General features: G+C 58.8%; 2 protein-coding genes and 1 long non-coding RNA gene across 3 annotated transcripts in view; 2 read left to right on the top strand and 1 right to left on the bottom strand.

The window, feature by feature from the left end:
- The window catches only part of LOC119846873 (CD5 antigen-like), a 40,411-nt gene that overhangs the window by 10,902 nt on the left and 9,373 nt on the right, over positions 1-20,136 (top strand). The window contains 2 exon segments of the mRNA XM_043501306.1: positions 9-323; positions 17,696-17,707. Of these exon segments, the coding sequence (XP_043357241.1) occupies positions 9-323; positions 17,696-17,707 (327 nt within the window).
- LOC122457265 (vegetative cell wall protein gp1-like) lies at positions 9,188-11,916 on the top strand. Its single transcript, XM_043501288.1, has 2 exons — positions 9,188-10,477; positions 11,271-11,916. The coding sequence occupies exons 1-2, from the start codon at positions 9,268-9,270 to the stop codon at positions 11,804-11,806; spliced, it is 1,746 nt and encodes a 581-aa protein (XP_043357223.1). The 5' UTR covers positions 9,188-9,267; the 3' UTR covers positions 11,807-11,916.
- On the bottom strand, positions 14,808-15,678 carry LOC122457276. Its single transcript, XR_006276746.1, has 2 exons — positions 15,560-15,678; positions 14,808-14,959 (listed from the first exon to the last, which is right to left on the bottom strand). It is a non-coding gene; the product is annotated as an uncharacterized LOC122457276 (long non-coding RNA).

Genomic DNA, 20,136 nt, shown 5'->3' with positions numbered 1-20,136 from the left:
CTCCCCAGGGGGTGCCGTGCTGCGGCTGGTGGGTGGCACTGGTTCCTGCTCCGGGCGGCTGGAGGTTTTCCACCAGGGCCGCTGGGGCACAGTGTGTGATGACATGTGGGCGCTGCCAGGCGCGGCTGTGGTGTGCCGGGAGCTCGGCTGCGGAGACCCACTCTCTGCCCCCAGAGGGGCCTTTTTTGGTGAGGGCAGCGGTCCCATCTGGCTGGACAACGTGCGGTGCCAGGGCAATGAGTCGGCGCTGAGCCAGTGTCTGGCTGCACCATGGGGCGTGCACGACTGCCAGCACGCGGAGGACGCTGGTGTGGTGTGTACAGGTAACGTGTGTGTGTGGGGGGGAATCTCTCGTCTCTTGCACTGGGCTCTCGCCAACCGGCACCCAGATTTTAGCTCTCTCGGTTTCTCTGCTGCTTCCATCAGCAGATGGCACTGGTGTGTGGCACATTTCCTCCATGCTGCGCTGAGCCGGAGGGTTTGGTTCATTCCAAGTAAATCAGAATTAGCCTGACGGTTCATTGGGATCCCTCCGTTAAGCAGTTTCTTTTAATATTCCAAAGTTATACCCTGAGTAGGAGCCAAGATCTGGCATTCTTCCCTTCCCCTCCCTGGGCTGGACCCCTCATCACACTTCTAGAGCAGGACGCTAGAAACAAAACCCTGGATCGGGCCTTTGAATGCAGGGCCCAGCCTGGATGTCCCCCTACTGAATGGAGAACAAGAGGCACTTCGCTGCAGTGCATACAGGAATCCATTCGGGGCAATTCTCTGGCCTGTGAATGTGTGAAGGAACACGACCAAGGGTTTGCCCAAGAAGAGCTGTCGATGGGGTTCGTGAGGCACACAAAGGAACAGTGGCTAGTTGGGCGTGAGATATGTGTCTGTTCGCTGGAGTTCAGCTAGTTTGCTCGCCAGGCCATTCAGCTGTCTGGGTGCACAGTGAGTTCTTCCTAGATGGGTTTTTTTACACTCCTCTCTAACGCTTGACTTACCCCTGGCAGCCGGGGCTCCCCCTGTGTGTTGAACCTTGGAGGGTCTCTCTAGTTGGACAGAGGGAGAGAAGCTCTGTTCCTAGGTGGCTGTCAGACTTGCTTGGTCACTGAGCTGGATGTAGATTTGGTTTAACCATCACATCTCTTAGTCCTGGGCTCATGGAAATTCCTTAGCCAATGTGTCTAAAAGACGTGTAACCCTGCTGCCAGCTCGTGGTGGCAGTGACAAGGGCCAGGTTCAATATCTAGGGGTTCCTCTTAACACCACAAAACAGAACTGGTTCAAGCCCCCACCCAGAAATCTGGGAAAAGTTAACGCCTCCCCATGTGCCTCCAAGAGGCAGTGCTTCCCCCTTACAAGCTCTTGAGTCTGCGAACAGTATAGAAGAGAAAACTTCTAAGAAAAGGCAAAAGGAAACCAGCATTAATTTGAGAAGACACCACAACAGTGACTCCCAAGTAAGCAATTGGTAAGTAAAACACCCGCCCGGCAGTGTCCTTTGCCTCAGTTTCCCACACATCAGTGTGAAAGTACAATGGACAAGTGTCCCTTTAATATGCCACTCCCCTTCCCCTGCGCTGCACCCCACTTGCGGTTGGTTGTCTGAGGTGGGCGAACTCCCAGAATTCGGGGGGCATTCACAGGGTTCAGCTCCCGCTCCTGAAGGGGGGTTGGGCAATACCTCTGTTACTGCACGTCTATCACTGCCGCTAGCTGCAATGTCGTGGTCTGATGCCCCATCCGTGGGGATTTCACTGGACAGTGAGGAACCTCACTGCTGCAGCCTCTGCCTTGCTTTCACCACACCACTGTCCCGACACCTGCTCCAAGGCTCAGAGACCTGCTCATCCCCAAGTCCGGCTCTAGTGAGCGCTGAGCAGAAGCCAGGCCTCTCTGTGAAGTCCACTCAGGGCTCTCTTTACACCCTGGAGAAGGATCAAACAGTAGCTAAAATGCTTTAACCCCCAGCTAGAAACCTCTGTTCCAGCCCCTGTTGCTTTTCCCTGCGGTTTGGCATCACTGTGCCCGCTTAGTGAGGAGATTAGGGAGACCCTCTCAGTCAGGGCAGGCTACGTACAGGTCTGCTGCCCTTTACTCCTGCAATAAGATGCCCTGCATCCAAGACTTTTTAACCCTTAACAGCCCAAATGGATCACTTTGGCCAAGCAGCTGTCTGCTGAGTGCCTAGATAAAGGAGGCGGTGTCTATGCAAATACAGCCTGTTCCTCGCATCTTTCCCCCTAGTTCATCACTAGAGGATAGGGAAGAGCTCATTGAGATCCTGCTTGCCCATAGATTGTGGGCAAGTGATGGGATGAGCCAGGGCCATCTCGCAACTTTCTTCAGTACCCTCGTTAGGGGAACAGAGGGAGAGCACCTGATCAAAGGCGCAGGGGAGCATATAGCTCTTACCAAGCTATTCTCAGCATATTTAACCTCTGTACATCTTATGTGTGCGCTGTGTGTCCATGTGCATAATGTGTGCACGTGTATGTGCATGCAGCGTGTGTATGCAGTGTGCATTTTTGTGCAGCGTGTATGCATACAGTGCACGTGTGCATACAGTGTGTGTGTGCAATGTGTGTGTGGGCAGCGGTTTGTGTGTGCAGTGTATGCATGTGCGTGCAGTGTACAATCTGTGTGTGTAGCAGTGTGTGTGTGTGCAATGTGCATGTGCATAGTGCTGTGTGTGTGTGCAGTTTATACATGTGTGTGCAGTGTGAATTGTGCATGTGCAGTGTACATTTGCAGTGTTCTGTGCAGTGTGCATGCAATGTGTCTGTGTAGAGCATGCACAGTGTGTGTATATCTCTTGGAGTGTGTTTGTGCCAACCCCCTCAGGTTGCTAGGTTCTCCTCCATCTCTTTCACAGATGAGTTGGCCCATGTGAGGCAGCACTTTGCCAAGCCCATGGCCCCACAGCCACGAATGCAGAAGCCACGGATGCAGAAGCCACGAATGCAGAAGCCACGGATGCAGAAGCCCCGGCCCAGGCCCAGGCCCAGGCCCCGGCCCCGGCCCCCTTCAGCGGCACAAGAGGAGACACAGGCACCAGCCCAGGTATCCCCACAGGCAGTGCTACCAGGTGAGTGAGCGGTGGGGATTACCCTCCCCAGCCAGCCCCCCGTTCCGGGCCAGCCAATCACCAACCAGTCACTAACCCACTCCCTAGTCCAGCCTCCAACCTGCCCCATCCCAACCCAGAGCCATCCCCCTGCTAGCTCCCAACCCATCTGTCCCTGATCCTCAGGATCTTGCATTAGACAGTCCCTTGAAGGAACCCATCAGTGTGCCAGACCCCCAAGGGGTCCCAATCTTCCTCCAGGATCAGCCACACTAGCCTCACCACCTCCGAGACTGAACCTCTGGGGTCCAGCCCTCCTGCTCCACCCGGCAAGCTTTGCCCAGTGCGTCCAGCTGAGAGACTCCTGGGAGAGCCTGGGCCGCCCTGCAGGGATTCCTGCACCTCAGCCGGGATTGACAGTGACACTTGGCGTGGGGCAGGCCTTAGGGTAGCAGGACGTTGTCCAGAGTGGCCAAGCCAGGGCTGTCTTGAAGGAACCGTGCCACCGTGGTTTCCTCTCTCCTGCTCTGCCCCAGAGCAGCTTCCCTCCCTGCCCCTGGCAGCCCTCCCTAGCCCAGTAAGGCTCTGCCATGCCTGCCCGTCAGAAACGTAGTCCCGGCAACTCCTACCTTGGCACACTAGCCCTTAGTCTGCCCCATCCCACCCCCACCCACCCAACCAGCCCTCAGCCCCTCATTTGCCCCAACCTTCACCTGCCCAGCCAGTCCTCAGTCCCCCAGCTGTCCCCCAGCCCCACCCTCCCAGCCAGCCCTCAGCCCCCCATCAGCCCCTCCAGTCCACACCTCCAATCCAGCCAGCCCACAGCTCCCCATCTGCCCCACATCCTGCCCCACCCGCCGAGCCAGCCCTCAGCCCCCCATGTGCCCCTCCAGTCCACCCCTCCAGTCCAGCCAGCCCACAGCTTCCCATCTGCCCCCCATCCCGCCCCACCCACCCAGCCAGCCCTCAGCTCCCCATCTGCCCCCACATCCCGCCCCACCCGCCCACCCAGCCCTCTGTTCCCCATGTGCCCCTCCAGTTCACCCCTCCAGTCCAGCCAGCCCACAGTTCCCCCATCTGCCCCCCATCCCACCCTACCCACCCAGCCAGCCCTCACCCCCCGTTCCACCCCACCCACCCAGCCCTCAGCCTCCCATCTGCCCCCCATCCTGCCCCACCCACCCAGCCAGCCCTCAGCCTCCCATCCCACCCCATCCCACCCCCACTCACCCAGCCAGCCCTCAGCCCCCCATCTGCCCCCCATCCTGCCCCACCCACCCAGCCAGCCCTCAGCCTCCCATGTGCCCCTCAGTCCACCCCTGCAGTCCAGCCAGCCCTGCACTCCCCACTGCCAGGCTGTCCCTCTGATGCTGGCTGGGCTCCTGTTTCCCATGTGCCTGGGGCAGGTCCGGCTGGCAGGGGGTGAGGGGGGTCCGGCTGGCAGTGGGTCCTGTCTGGCAGTGGGTGAGGGGGTCTGGCTGGCGGGGGACGAGGGGGGTCCAGCTAGCAGGGGGTCCTGGCTGGCAGTGGCTGAGAGGGGTCCTGGCTGGCGGGGAGTGAGGGGGGTCCAGCTGGTGGGGTGTGAGAGGGGTCTTGGCTGGCGGGGGATCCTGGCTGGTGGGGGGGTGAGGGGGTCTGGCTGGCGGGGGACAAGGGGGGTCCAGCTGGCAGAGGGGTGAGGAGGGTCCTGGCTGGCAGGGAGTGAGGGGGGTCCAGCTGGTGGGGTGTGAGGGGGGGTCTTGGCTGGCGGGGGATCCTGGCTGGTGGGGGGTGAGGGGGTCTGGCTGGTGGGGGATGAGGGGGGTCCGGCTGGCAGGGGATCCTGGCTGGCAGTGGGTGAGGGGGTCCGGCTGGCAGGGGGTGAGGAGGGTCTTGGCTGGTGGGGGATGCTGAGCTGGCTGCTCTGTAATCCAGGGAAGTGGAAGCCGTTGTCGTTGCTGGAGGGCACCAGTCCCCGGGAGGCCGCCCAGCCAAAGGGGACCACACAGAGCCCCCCGCCCTCAGGAGAGCCAGAGCTGCCCACTGCTGGACCCTCAGGTCAGTCTGGGAACCTGCAGCTCGAGCTGCCCAGCCACCCTCGCTGTACCCGTCCTGCCCTGGCCCTGGCTCTGGCTCCAGCTTCGGCTCCAAGCGCTCCACCCAGCACAGGAGCACCTGTTTTTTCCACTCCTGTCTGTCTAGATCTCCCCAGCACATCTGCCCGGAAGACACTCCCTGCCCCCCTTCCCCTGTAGGGGACACCTGCAGCTCGAACAGCCCTGGCCTCACTGCCAAAGCGACCAGCCAGGGGCCCACCAGTGCTGTGGATGATGCCCTCTTGGGCTGGGCCTGAGCCCCCAGGGGCCAGCAACCAGCCCCTGGGCAAAGAACCAGGCTGGGTTATGCCCTCATCCTTGCTCTGCCCCTCTGCCCCCGTGTCCCCTGCCTGTCCTATCTCCCAGCCCCCTTCCCCATGGGCTGGGGCTAGGCTGTGGCTACCCACCTCCCTTGTAAAGTGCTGTGAGATCTAGGGATGGAGAGGGCAGAGTGGGGGAGCGGTGTTGTTATCAGGGTGTGCACATGGGGACAGATGGCTGGTCAGATGGGGTGTATGGAGACTGAGGGTTAGTTTGTCAGGTGCAACCTTTTGTAACCTTTATACTGAAATATTCCCAATTGCTATTAATATGAAGTTGTTAAGGATAAAGGTGCAATGAAACCCAGCTTAACTTTCAGGGTCGAGCCTCTGGAGCGCTGACAAGCCGTGGTCAGTAGAAGGCCACAGGGCAGCACTTGGAGGGATAAAACCAAGCTCTGCTTAACTAATCATTTTCCTTTTCAATAAGGCGGCATGTGATTGCCACATACGCAGCACAGCGGTTATACTCGCACGCAAAGATGGATGAGTGTACCACCGACAACAGAGTGAAGTGAACCTAGTGGTGCCCTTTGGAGGTTCACTGCTATGCAGCAAAACTGTTTCTTTCATAGGCACCAACTCCATGGGTGCTCCAGAGCTGGAGAACCCACGAAAAAAAGTTAGTGGGTGCTTAGCACCCACCACAGCCAGCTCCCGCCCTTCCCCCACAGTGCCTCCCTTCTGCTGGTGGCCCCACTGATCAACTCCTCCCCCTCCCTCCCAGTGCCTCCTGCACTCAGCTGTTCCTCGGTGTGCAGGAGGCACTGGGAGGGAGGAGGAGGAGTGAGGACAGGGAACGCTGGGGGGGGGGAAGGGGTGGAACCGGGTGGGAAGAGGCGGGGCAGGGGTGGAGTGGGGGCGGGAAGAGGCAGGGCGGGAGTAGGAGCTTGGGGAAAGGGTTAGGCCAAACCCTAATTTCTAATTAACATAGGCTACAAAGGGGATAGATAGATAGATAGAGGGGCTGTATGCGGATAGATAGAAAGAGGGGGTGTATGAAGATAGATAGAGGGGGTGTATGGGGATAGATAGAGAGATAGAGGAGGTGTATGGGGATGGATAGATGGGGGGTGTATGGGGATAGACAGATAGTGTTAGTGCTGCGTTAGGTGGTGTGGGGCAGTGTGTTGTGCAATGAGTGTGTTAGATGGACCATTGAGCTGACCCAATGGCTGTTCTTATGTTCTTGTTAACAGGGGCTTTACAAGTGACTTTAACTTTCTATAGGTTTCAGAGAAGCAGCCGTGTTAGTCTGTATTCGCAAAAAGAAAAGGAGTACTTGTGGCACCTTAGAGACCTACAAATTTATTAGAGCATAAGCTTTCGTGAGCTACAGCTCACTTCATCGGATGCATCCGATGAAGTGAGCTGTAGCTCACGAAAGCTTATGCTCTAATAAATTTGTTAGTCTCTAAGGTGCCACAAGTACTCCTTTTCTTTTAACTTTCTATAGTTCAGTTTATTTCAGCCTTTCAAATACAGGGCCATGGATCTTAGTGCTGCTCTGGGCAGTGTGGGGCCGGGCTGGGCAGACTGAGCTGGGGCAGGGCTGGGTTTGGGTCGGTGGTGGAGGGCCGGGATGGGTAGACTGATAAGCTGGGGCAGGGCTGGGTTTGGGTGGGCGGTGGGGGCCGGGCTGGGCAGACTGATGAGCTGGGGCAGGGCTGGGTTTGGGTGGATGGTGTGAGGTAGGCTGGGCAGACTGAGCTGGGGCAGTGCCAGGGTGGGCTGGGTGGTGTGGGGCCGGGCTGGGCAGACTGAACTGGGGCAGCGCCGGGGTGGTCTGGGTGGTGTGGGGCTAGGCTGGGCAGACTGAGCTGGGGCAGCACTGGGGTGGTCTGGGTGGTGTGGGGCCAGGCTGGGCAGACTGAGCTGGGGAACCATCCGGGTAGGCTGGGCAGTGTTGGGTAGGGCTGAGCAGACTGAACTGGGGCTGTACGGTGTGGGGAGCAGGAGAGAATTGGCAGCACAGCTCTGTGTCAGAGGCCCTGCACTGCAGGCAAAGGAGGGGAGTCTCCATTGGCTGGAGCAGCAGGGCCCTGTTCTGTCCCCCACCCTGTGGAGCTGGCAGGGCCCAGCGAGCGGCTCACTGCGCCGGTGCTGGCCTGGTGTCTATGCACATCCCTGGGGAAATCCACTATCCGGACCCAACCCCTGGGGCTGCAGGTGGAAGGGCAATCAGGGTGGGGGGGTTCTGCATGGGGAACATTACCCGCCTTCCAGCTCTGCGGCTTTGTCCCCACAGCCCAGGCTGTGACAGATGCTACCATGGGGGTGAGCAGCCCCAGGGATGGGCTCCGTCCTGAACGCCATAGAGCCCCGGGGGTGCAGCGCCCCATCCCAAAGAACCGGCAGCCCAGCCCCGAAACATTGGAGACACGCACAGGTACCAGTGGCTCTGCGCGGCATGCTGTGGCCAGGGCCTGCCCTCGGGGTCTATGGGAGAGGGTGTCTGTGGTGGCCCCGATGCCCTTGGTAGCGCTAGGGGTTCTGTGCTGCCGGGAGTGGGGGGCTCCATAGGGGGTGCTGTCCCCAGCAGTCTGTGCTGGCCCCGATGCCCAGGGTGGTGCCAGTTGGGCTGTGGTGCAGGCCAGTGGTCATCGGGGGAGGTGTTGAACGGGGCCTGTTGGTTGTTACAGTCAGTGGGGCAGGGTATGAACCCTGGCGTCCTGGCAAAATGCCAGGGAGGGTCAGTGCGTTCTGCCCCTGCCAGGTGGTGCAGGACACAGTGGGTCGGGCTCGAAGGTGTCGTGGGGTGGAGCCTGTTGGGCACTGGGGCGGGGCAGGGCTGGAAAGACCCAGCTGAGCCCCAGAGCGCTCCGGAAACCTGCGTCCATGTGTCTGTCCCCTTCCTTACATAGACGCCATCCGGCACCGAGCTCCTGCTGCCACCCCCACCCTTGGGACCCGCGCTGGGGCCCGGACTGTCCCCAACGTGCCTCATCCCCCACACCGGCCTGGGGATAGCACCCCGACGACTGTGGCCTCCGCAACCCACCCTTCCAGCCAGCCCCAGAGCGCCTGGACCAGCCCAGGCACCGCCACCCCCACTCCCGGCCAGCCCCACAGTGCCTGGACCCGCCCAGCCGCCCCCACGCCCACTCCTGGCCATCCCCAGAGTGCCTGGACCAGCCAAGCCACCCCCACCCCCACTCCCAGCCAGCCCCACAGCGCCTGGACCAGCCCAGCCACCCCTACCTATACCCCCACAACCACACCCCTTCCCAGCCAGCCCCACAGTGCCTGGACCAGCCCAGTCACCCCCACCCCCACTCCCGGCCAGCCCCACAGCGCCTGGACCAGCCCAGCCACCCCCACCCCCACTCCTGGCCAGCCCCACAGCGCCTGGACCAGCCCAGCCACCCCCACTCCCACTCCCAGCCAGCCCCACAGCACCTGGACCAGCCCAGGCATCCCTACCTATACCCCCAGAACCTCCCCCGCACCCGGCCAGCCCCACAGCGCCTGGATGGGCCCAGCCTCCCCTCCCCCCACCCTCACAACCACCCCCCCTCCCCGCCAGCCCCACAGCACCTGGACCAGCCCAGCCATCCCTATCCCCATCCCCACAACCACCCCCACTTCCAGCCAGCCCCACAACACCTGGACCGGCCCAGCCTCCCCTATCCCCACCTCCACAACCACCCACCCTCCTGGCCAGCCCCACAGCACCCAGATATACCTGGCCCTCCCTACTCCCATCCCCAAAGCCACGCACCCTCCCAGCCAGCTCCACAGCACCTGGACCAGCCTAGCCTCCCCCATCCCCACAACCACCCCCCTTTCCAGCCACTCCCACAGCACCCAGATGGACCTGGCCTCCCCTACTACCACCCCTATCCTCACAATGACCCATAGAGCCCAAACAGACTCAAGCTTCCCCATCCCAGCAACCACCCAGTCTCTAAACATGGCCCACAGCACCTGGCCAGGCCTGGCCCCCACCACCTCCTACACAACCACCCAGCCTCGGGACGAGACCCACAGCGCCCGGATGGGCCCAGCTCCCTCCGACCCCACCACCACCCAGCCTCGGGACGAGACCCACAGCGCCCGGATGGGCCCAGCTCCCTCCGACCCCACAACCACGCAACCTCGGGACGAGACCCACAGCGCCCGGATGGGCCCCGCTCCCTCCGACCCCACAACCACCCAGCCTCGGGACGAGACCCACAGCTCCCGGATGGGCCCTGCTCCCTCCGACCCTACAACCACCCAGCCTCGGGACGAGACCCACAGCGCCCGGATGGGCCCGGCTCCCTCCGACCCCAAAACCACCCAGCCTCGGGACGAGACCCACAGCTCCCGGATGGGCCCGGCTCCCTCCGACCCCACAACCACCCAGCCTCGGGACGAGACCCACAGCTCCCAGATGGGCCCGGCTCCCTCCGACCCCACAACCACCCAGCCTCGGGGCGAGACCCACAGCGCCTGGATGGGCCCGGCTCCCTCGGACCCCACAACCATGCAGCCTTGGGACGAGACCCACAGTGCCTGGATGGGCCCAGCTCCCTCTGACCCCACAACCACCCAGCCTCAGGACGAGACCCACAGCGCCTGGATGGGTCCCGCTCCCTCTGACCCCACAACCACGCAGCCTCGGGACGAGACCCACAGCGCCTGGATGGGTCCCGCTCCCTCCAACCCCACGACCACGCAGCCTCGGGATGAGACCCACAGCGCCTGGATGGGCCCAGCTCCCTCCGACCCCACGACCACCCAGCCTCAGGACGAGACCCACAGCGCCTGGATGGGCCCAGCTCCCTCCGACCCCACGACCACTCAGCCTCGGGATGAGACCCACAGCGTCCGGATGGGCCCAGCTCCCTCCGACCCCACAACCACCCAGCCTCGGGACGAGACCCACAGTGCCCGGATGGGTCCGGCCTTTCCCTCCCAGCCCCAGGGCGAGCCTCCTGGTACTCGAACGCAGTATGCCAGCCCAGCAATTAATGGGACAGGTTGTGCCAAGACACCTGCAGCACCCTGGCTTCCAGGCACCCCGGCTGCACAGACAGGTAGGGGTCTGGGGGCACTGGTCCCAGGAAGGGGGGGTCCAAAGGCCTGGGCCAGAGGGTGTGTGGACAGCATCTAGACACCAAGGCTGACTGGAAATGTCACCATGTGTCAGGGGGATTCTACCAGGTCCTCCTGGGGCGATAGCATCCTCCCTAGACTGGCCGGGCCAGACCCGGCCCTCCAATAACCCTAACCCATCCTTCTCCGCAGTGACACCCACCCAATATTGTCCCACTTCTGGGATCCCCAGGCCTTTACACAGGGGAAAATACCGTTATCCACCTTTGTAGGTGGATAAACTGAGGCATGGACTCTTATAAGTGAGTCAGTGCCTAAGCTGGGGAGAAAACCCTGGAGTCCGAGCCAGCATGTCCCCTCTCACCCTAACCCACTGTACCTCATGCCCCTTCCCGGGGCTGGGATAGAACCCAGGAGTCCTGGCTCCAGCCCTTCTGCTCTAACCACTAAACCCCACTCCCCTCACAGAGCTGGGATGGAACCCAGGAGTCCTGTCTCCCAGCCCTTCTGCTCTAACCCACTAGACCCCACTCCCCTCGCAGAGCTGGGATGGAACCCAGGAGTCCTAGCTCCCAGCTCCCCCTCCCCCAGCTCTAACCATTAAATCCCACTTCCCTCCCAGAGCTGCCATGGTATGTGCAGTAGCAGACAAGGCTGTTGTCAGCGGGTGAGCGGCTGGTGGCCAGGCCCCATGGTGGCGTGCGGGGGGAGAGGGGGAGGGTGTCTCTCCAGCATGGAGCTTTACAGGTGGCTTCCTTGTGTCCTATCCCACAGATGCTGCCGCCACACCAGGCCAGCCTCAGGGACCCGTCCTGGAGATGCCACACCCTGTCACCCGCGCCCTCCCAGCCACTGCCTTCCCCCCAACCATGCCCGCAACCCTGGCCCTCCCATCCCTGGCCACTGCTCCCCACACCACCACCCCTCGGGCCACCACCACCCCTGCTCCACCCCCTGCCCAGGGGGCAGTGACTATGGTGTGGGAGACAAGAGCCCCCGTACTGGCTGCAGGGCTGGGGGCAGTCAGGGGGAAGGGGGATTGCCAGGAGCCAGGCTACAAATCTCCCCAGCTGCAGGAGTTGATCCAGGTGGTGCGGGAGCTGCGGGGGGACTTGCACGCCCTCGTCCATGCCCAGCAGCAGGAGCGTCGCCAGCTGGGAGCCATCGCTGGCAGCCTGGCTGAGCTGGCGGGGGCTGTACGGCAGCTGGTAGGGGAGCTGCCCAGCCAGGTGCTTCGGGGGCAGAGCCAGCTCCCCCCTCCAGTGTGGCGCAGGCAGGGCCCTGCACCCCACACTGACAGCCTCGCCTGATACCTACCTACCAAAGAGCCCCACTGAGAGACAGTACCCTTCCCTGGCCTGAACTAACCCCCCACTGAGAGACAGACCCCCCCCTCCCCAGCCTGAACTAACCCCTCACTGAGAGACAATCCCCCCCTGCCGTCCTGCACTGCCGCCCCCACCTCTGCTGAGAGGCAGACCCACCCCCTGCCCTGCATTACACACACACACACACACTGAGAGACAGACCCTCCAGCCTACACTGCCCCCCTTGCTGAGAGACAGACCACCCCCCCGCCCTGCATTACACACACACACTGAGAGACAGACCCTCCGGCCTACACTGCCCCCCTTGCTGAGAGACAGACCACCCCCCCTGCCCTGCACTCCACCCCCACCCCGCTGAGAGACAGATGCCACGGGCTGCACTGCCCCCTGCCCCCCTGCTGAGAGACAGACCCCCTGGCCTGCACTGCCACTCCCCCATTGAGCGACAGAGCCCTCCCAGCCTGCACTGCCCCCGCCCCCCGCTGACAGACAGACCCCCGGGCCCCTGGCCTCCACTGCCCCCTTGCTGAGAGACAGACATCCCCAGCCTGAACTCACTGCACTGCCCCCCTGGTGAAAGACAGACCTCCACTGCCTGTACTGCCCCCCTTGCTGAGAGACAGACCCCACCCGCCTACACTGCCCCCCTGCTGAGAGCAGACCCCCCCCCCAGCCTGCACTGCCCCCCCATAACAGACAGACCCTCCCACTGAGATGCACTGCCCCCAGTTATGCCCGCGGGACGCTGCAAGCTTATATGAGTTTGTCAATTTAACAAAGAAATTGATATGTACCAGGTTTGTTATCCCAAGGGGAGTCTCTGACACACTTCAAACCAAACACACTGCTTCAGGTAGAATAAATATACAGATTTATTAACTAAAAAGATAGATTTTTAACTGATTATAAGTCAAAGCATAACAAGTCGGTTTGGTCAAATGAAATAAAAGCAAAACGCATTCTAAGCTGATCTTAACACTTTCAATGCCCTTACAAACTTAGATGCTTCTCACCACAGCCTGGCTGGTTGCCCTTCAGCCAGGCTCTCCCCTTTGATCAGCTCTTCAGCTGCTTGGTGGTGGTGTCTATAGATGTAGGTGGAAGAGAGAGATCATGGCAAATGTCTCTCCCTTTTAGCATGTCCTTTCTTCCCTCTTGGCTTCTCCCCCCCCCCTTCAGATTCAGGTGAGCATTACCTCATCACAGTCCCAAACTGACCAAAGGAAGAGAGAGTCCAACAGAGCCTTTGTTGCTGTCTAGGCCAGTGTCCTTTGTTCCTGTGAGGCTGGGCTGAGTTTGTCCCATACATGCCTTGATGAGGTGTGAACTGCCTCTCTGCTCCTAGAGAGTTTTTGCCTGGGTCACATTTTCAGCCTCATAACTATATACATGAAATTATAACGTATAACATTACTATAAAATTACTGTAATGACAATTACTATAATATCATTATAACAACAATGCTCAGTACATCATGAGCCTTCCGAAGACACCCGACATGACAAACTTTGCATTGGATACCACACAATCATTTTACAAGAATGAGCATGGGGGTGCTGGGTGTTCCCTCGAGGTACAGAGCATCACACCTCCCCTCTTAGTTTACTGCAAGAGAGTTAGTTCCTGACTAGCTCAAAGGCAATTTGTGTTATAGTTCTCTTGGCATCCAGCCATTAAGGCCATGAGGCAGTGCGCTTGAGTTTCCCCATTCACTCACAGCAAACCAGGATTTTATGGTTTCTCTGCTGTGATAAGCTTTAAAGCTGTTTACAGGTATTAATTGAAAAGTAGCTTTATCATAAGGTTTAACATCTTTGTCAAAATTCTTATCCCCAAAACTTAACATTAATGCCAAAATTTTTATCACAGATGTGTGTTTACAAGTATCTTTATGATATCACATCCTCTGTTCAGACAGTGTAATTTGAGTTTGTTCATTACCCATGGTGTCCTTTGACTCTCTCCCATGTAATCAGTCACTGGCTTTTCTTTCCCTACAGTGTTCCCCTCTGGGTGGGCTCTTAATTTAATCATGTTTCTGAAATTTTGGTGCCTTAGGCTCTAGCAAGATAGGTGTTCAGGGAGATCCTGCACATTGACTGGCCCTTTGGGGAATTGTCTCCCAACCCCAGAACTGTACATATGCAAAAAATCCAGCTCCCCTTTTGGGGTTACCCTGGGTTTGTCCCCCTCCCAGCACTGTATTGAGGACAGCAGAACAATGAGCTATTCTTTGCCTGCTTCTTCCTAGCAAAGGGCATTTATTCCTCAGGTGATCAGTGGAATTACACTGATAGCACCTTTTGGGCTCTTCTGCTTTTACAGGAGATTTGGGATAAGGGTTAGAGGAATGGTTTTGGGTAAGAGAATGTTTAGGCTCCCAACCCCCTTCTCTCTTCCCGGGGCAAAATGGGATCCTCCCTTCCCACAAGTTTTAAACCCCACTTTCTGTGGCCTGCCCTCAATAGACGCCTGAGTCTGTTCGAAGGCATCAGCAAAAAAAGCCATCTCATCCACAGACTTTACATCCGTGTCCCATAGGCGCTGCTTCATCTCAGCCTGACACATGCCTAGGAAACGCTCTTGAGCAACAAGATCCAATATCCCCTCAAAACTCGCCACCTCTTTGCCCCTCACCCATTTTCCCAACAAATCTTTCATTTTGTTCACATCTTCCCCATTACTCATCCCAATATCCCTCTTAAGATTCCAAAATTTCACTCTATCTGTTTCAGGGGTAATCTGAAACCTTTGCAAAACAATATCTTCAAATTTACAATAGTCTAAAGCATCTTCACTAGGCATTCCTTTGAAGACATTTTGAGCATTAATTTCGCAATCAGGGTAGGAACTCTCTAGTCATCAGGGGTTTCCTGTATTACACACAGCCTGTCGAAGGCAGTCAGATATTCAGCAATATCATCAGCCTCACTCTGTGCAGAACATAAGTGTTCCCATTCGTGGATTTTAGGAGGGATGGGGGTCGTTGGGGTCAGGGGGTTCTCGTTCTGCTTCTCTAGCATGTCCAGTTGGTGTTTTCACTCTCTCTCTTTTTCTTCCATAGCCCTTAGGTGTGCAGCCTCCTCTTCTCTGAGCCTCATTTCAGCATCATTTCATGAGCCTTCCAAAGACACCTGACATGACAAACTTGCATTAGATAACACACAAGTATTTTACAAGGTTGAATATGGGGGTGCTGGGTGTTACCCCAAGATACAGAGCGTCACAACACCCCAGCCTGCACTGCCCCCATTCTGAGAGACAGACCCCCCCCCCCAGCCTACACTGCCCTGCCCCTGACAGACCTCCCCACTGAGAGGCAGACCCTCCCAGCCTACACTGCCCCCTGCTGAAAGACAGACACCCCTGGCCTGAAATAACCCCCCACTGAGGGACATCCCTTGCATCCTGCACTGCCCCCCCTTGCTGAGAGACAGACCCCCCCGGCCTGTAATCCCCCCCCACCGTTGAGAGACAGACCCCCCCCACACTGAGAGACAGACATCCCCTATCCTGAACTCATCCCAGCCCACACTGCCCCCTGGTGAAAGACAGACCCCTGCTGCCTGTACTACCCCTGCTGAGAGACAGACCCCCCCAGCCTGCACTGCCGTCACCCTGCTGAAAGATAGACCCCCTGGGCCCCTGGCCTGCACTGCCCCTTTGCTGAGAGACAGACATCCCCCCAGGCTGAACTCACCCCCAGCATGCACTGCCCCCTGTGAGAGACAGACCCCTGCTGCCTGCACTGCCCCCCAACCTCCAGTGCAGAGCTCTGTGGGATCCATCCTGAGATCATGCCCGTCTGCCCCTCTCATTGGCACTGAGCTCCGGGCTGCAGGCATCAGTCTGAGCCCAGCCCTCAGTAAAGAGGAAGGAGCTGGATCTGCGGCATCTGCTTGTCTGTCTGTTCTGGGGAGCCCTGTTTGCAGAGGGCAGTGGGCTGTAACCCCCGGTAGCCCCAGCACAGGGTGCTCTGCAATGCAGGGCCCCCGGGGTCCGTGCTCTGTGTAGCTGGCTGACTGGCCCCTTTGGCCTGGCTGCCCAGTTTGCCCGTCTTCCCATTGTGGATCCACAAGGTCTGGTTTAGGTCACCAGTCTCCTGGGAGTGACCCCTTTAACGTGCTGGGCTCTGAGGCCCCCCTGCCCGTCCCCAGGGGCAGGGCCATGCCCTTGGCACCAGCAACCCCGTCTCTCCCTGTGGCTTCCTGCAGTGAGCCCAGGCCAACCTGCGGGAGGCTTGTACTGGACCTCTCCAGGGCGCCTGGCCGAGGGAGCCTTCCCAGCCACACCAGCAGCCTTTGCATAGAGAGCAGGACTAATCAGTCACCTGGCTACAGCATCCTGCAGCCGGGGGACTAGCATGGAGAGGCAGGGGCTAAGCCATTGGCCAGGCTTGAGCTCTCGGTGTCCTTTTCAATCCCAGGTGAGCCCTGAGCCTCTCCCCAAAGGCAGCTCTTAGCCGCAGCCTGCCACACTCAGCCTCTTGGTGCCAGGCAGGGCCGTGCTGAGTTCACAGCAGGCCAGGGAGACACGAGTGTCCCGTGATCAGCACTGGGGCTTCCCTTGGCTCTCTGGACCCTCTGCTGATTTGGGTTGGTTTCAGTTCTTTAGCAACCCAGTCACGCCACCCAGCCAGCAAGGGGCCTCGCTTCTGCTTGGCTCCAAGAGCAGCGTTAACCCCTGTGCCCCTGCTGGGTAAGTGATACAAACCATGGAGGGACCCTGAGGCACACACAGGAGTCGTAAAAATTATACAGAAAATTCCCATTTTGTCACCCCCCTTCCCCCGGGGCCGAGGTGAGGCTTTGAGTGGTGGGGTGCAATATGAAGGGTGAACTGCTGACCTGGCTCCTCCCACCCCATGCCCTGGATTCTGCGCCCCACTCCCTTGGACTCTGCACCCCAGCCCCTGGGCTCTGCACCCCAGCCCTGGGCTCTGTGCCCCATCCCCTGGGCACTGCACCCGACCCCATCCCCTGGCCTCCGCACTCCACCCCATCTCCTGGGCTCTGCACCACACCCCCATTAACCCCTGCGCTTTTGTCCCCCATCCCATGAGTTCTGCATACACACACACCAACCCCTGGGCACTTCCCCCAACCCCTGGGCTCTGGCCAGGGACAAAGACATGCAGAAGCCCCAGCGGGTCGCTGTCCCCAGGGCTAAAGGAACAGGAGCCCTGCCCTGCAGCTGGGTGGGGCAGCACCTGTCATGTGGGGGTGGGGAGCTCCCTGCCCCTGCGGCCCTTCCCAGGGAAGAGCTCCCCTGCTGGGTGGGAGATGCCTAGGTTCTGTATGGCCTGGTTTGGAAGCAGCTGGGGCGGCAAGGGCCGAGCAGGGGGTGGCACTGCACCACCTGGCAGACACCCTAACGGCCTGACCATGCCAGCAACCCGGCCAGCAGGGGGCTCCAGCATCTCTGCCCTGGACTGGGCAGTGCTATGCCGGGGAGATCGGTTCATGGCGCGTCCTCCGTGACAGAGCTTGGGAAGCAGCCGGCGACCCCAGCAGGTCACCACCTGCTCAAAAGCTCGTTACTCCTGGGCATTAACACCAGCTTCCCAGGCCCCGGGAACTGCCGGCAGGAGAGGGCTGGCGAGCCAGCAGGGCACCTGGGAACCGTGGGCAGGAGGGGGCTGGCGAGCCAGGCAGGGCAGCTGGGAGCTGCACAAGGAGAGAGCCACATACCAGAAGATGCAGCCCGGGCTGGCCCAGCCAGACACTCACTGACCCAAGGCAGCTGGGAAAGGCCAGGAGAAAGACACAACACAGCAGGCAGGGACAGGACCCATGATGAGGGAGGGGCTTGTCAGCAGGAACCCGACTCACCTCCCACCTGGGGGCTGGTGGAGGTGGTGCTGTTGGTAGGTCCCTCCCCGGGCCTGGTCTGTCAGGACGTCTCTCTCAAGCTCAGGGCAACGACGGCCAAGAGTGTCCCAGTGGGTCTCAGGGTCCTAGGAGCTGGGGGACAGCCAGGCTGGGGGAGCGACCGCCTTCTGATCAACCCATCTCCCAGCTGGATCTCTCCCCCAAAGTTGCCTTCTAAGGTGCCTGCAAGCAGGTGCATCCGATGAAGTGAGCTGTAGCTCACGAAAGCTTATGCTCTAATAAATTTGTTAGTCTCTAAGGTGCCACAAGTACTCCTTTTCTTTTTGCAAGCAGGTGGTGGGTGGAAGTGCCCAGCCCCTCGGTTCTCTGCTCACTGACGAGGCCCAGGTGCTGCCCCCGCCCCGGTCAGCCTGCTGCTGGTCTGGGATCCTGGTCCTGCCCACATATAGTGGGTACCTACCTCCTCCCTGCTTCTAGCCCATTCTCTTTCTCTTTGTCTGCACTGAGCACAGAGCTGGGGGTGAAGGGTCTGGCCAGGAGCTAAAATGAGGGAGGGGGCTCAGGATTGGGGCAGGAGGTTTGGGTGTGGAGTGCTTACAAGGGCAGCTCCTATTTGGTGCAAGGGGTGCAGGTGGGAATGGGGGGGGAGTGCAGGAGCTCCCGTTTGGTGCTCAGGGTGGGGGTGGGAATGTGGGGGGTGCAGGAGTCAGGGCATGAGGTGGGGGGGCTGGGTATGTGTGTGGGGTGCTGGAGTCAGGGTTGGGGTCATGGGAGGGGTGCAGGGGTCAGGGCAGGAGGCTGGGGTGTATGAGGGGGGTGCAAGGATCAGGGCCAGGGGCTGGGGGTATGTGAGGGGGGTGCAGGGATCAGGGGCTGGGGTTGTGTGGGGGGGTACAGGGGTCAGGGCCGGGGGCTGGGGGTGTGGGCTTGGGTCCTGAGGGTGCTCCCAGCCTCCTGCCCAAAGCGGCTCACGGCAGGGGGCTGGAGGGGATATGCCCTGATTCCACCCCCCTTCCCCAAGGCCCCATCTCCACCTCTTCTTTACCTCCTCCCTGGAGCAGCGAGCGCGCTCTGGCTCTGCTTCTCCCCCTCCCCCTGGGTTCAGCAGTGGGCTGAGCGGGGCTAGCTGCTGGGACCCGGCAGGCAGCAGTGTGCCATTAAAAACTGGCTCGCATGCCATCTTTGGTATGAGTGCCATAGGTTGCCGACCCCTGGTCTAGATGATCCAGGACTGTGGACCCATTTGAGCAGTAGCTTGAGGGACTTCCTTGTACTGCATGGGCCACAGCAAGTGAAATACTTCATGTTCCCCAAAGACAATGAAAATAGAAGTTTCCATCCAACACATTACTGGCGTGAAATTCCCAATGGTGACAAAGTGGAGAGGCCATGGCTTATGTACTCAAAAACCCAGAATGCTGCATGCTGTTTTTGTTGCAAACTCTTCCAGTCTAATGTTCCAGCCACATTGGGTTCTACAGAAACAAAGGACTGGAAAAATCTGGCTAGAAATCTGGCATGCCATGAGAAGGCCGCAAATCACCAGAGAGCATTCATTCCATAGGTGGAAAGAGCTTGAGATGAGACTAAGGTTAAAGGCCACCATAGATGATCAGCATCAAGAGAAGACTGCATCAGAGTCTCTTTACTGGCAAAATGTCCTGAAAAGGCTCATTGCCGTTGTGAGAATGCTTGCTACCCAAAACCTAGCACCATGTGGCACTTCAGATCAGCTGTATGTGCCAAACAATGGAAACTTCCTTAAAATTGTGGAGCTGATGGCTGAGTCTGATGCTGTACTCCAGGAGCATCTAAGAAGAGTCACCACCCAAGAAATGTACACACACCACTACTTTGGAAAAATAATTCAAAATGAGATCATATAGTTACTGGCAACAAAAGTCAAACAGAAGATTGTGGCAGATCTGAAGTCAGCAAGCTATTACTCTGTTATTCTGGACTGCACACTTGACATCAGCCATACGGAACAAATGACTTTAATGGTGTGTTTTGTAACAACAACAGAACCTAGTGAAAATGTCCCTGCAATGGTGACTGTCAGAGAGCATTTTCTAGAATTTATTGACATTGATGATACTACAGGAGCTGGTATGACAAATGTGCTTCTTAAAGAGCTGGAAGATACGGGAATTGCGATAGCTGACATGAGAGGTCAGGGCAACGATAATGGTGCCAACATGAGAGGAAAGAACAGAGGAGTGCAGACACAGATCCGAGAGTTAAACCCTCGAGCTTTTTTTGTCCCGTGCAGTTCTCATTCATTGACTTGATGGTCAGTGATGCAGCATCAGCTTCTAGTGAGGCTGCTGAATTTTTTCATGTAATTCAAAGCATCTATGTATTTTTCTCTGCATCAATTCATCGATGGCAAATTTTGAAGCAACATCTGGGAACGTCCTCCCTGACACTGAAACCACTGAGTGTAACACAATGGGAAAGTTGAGTGGAGGTGATAAAGC

This window comes from Dermochelys coriacea, chromosome 23, assembly GCF_009764565.3.
Source record: "Dermochelys coriacea isolate rDerCor1 chromosome 23, rDerCor1.pri.v4, whole genome shotgun sequence".
In the NCBI taxonomy this organism is placed as follows: Eukaryota; Metazoa; Chordata; order Testudines; family Dermochelyidae; genus Dermochelys; species Dermochelys coriacea.
This window is presented reverse-complemented; position numbering and strand designations above follow the sequence as displayed.

Excerpts from the sequence above, each read along its gene's own strand:
- LOC122457265 (XM_043501288.1), top strand. The coding sequence starts at position 9,268 with ATGGACCTGGCCTCCCCTACTACCACCCCTATCCTCACAATGACCCAT. Across the intron at positions 10,478-11,270 it reads CACCCCGGCTGCACAGACAG|ATGCTGCCGCCACACCAGGC; the intron begins GTAGGGGTCTGG and ends CCTATCCCACAG.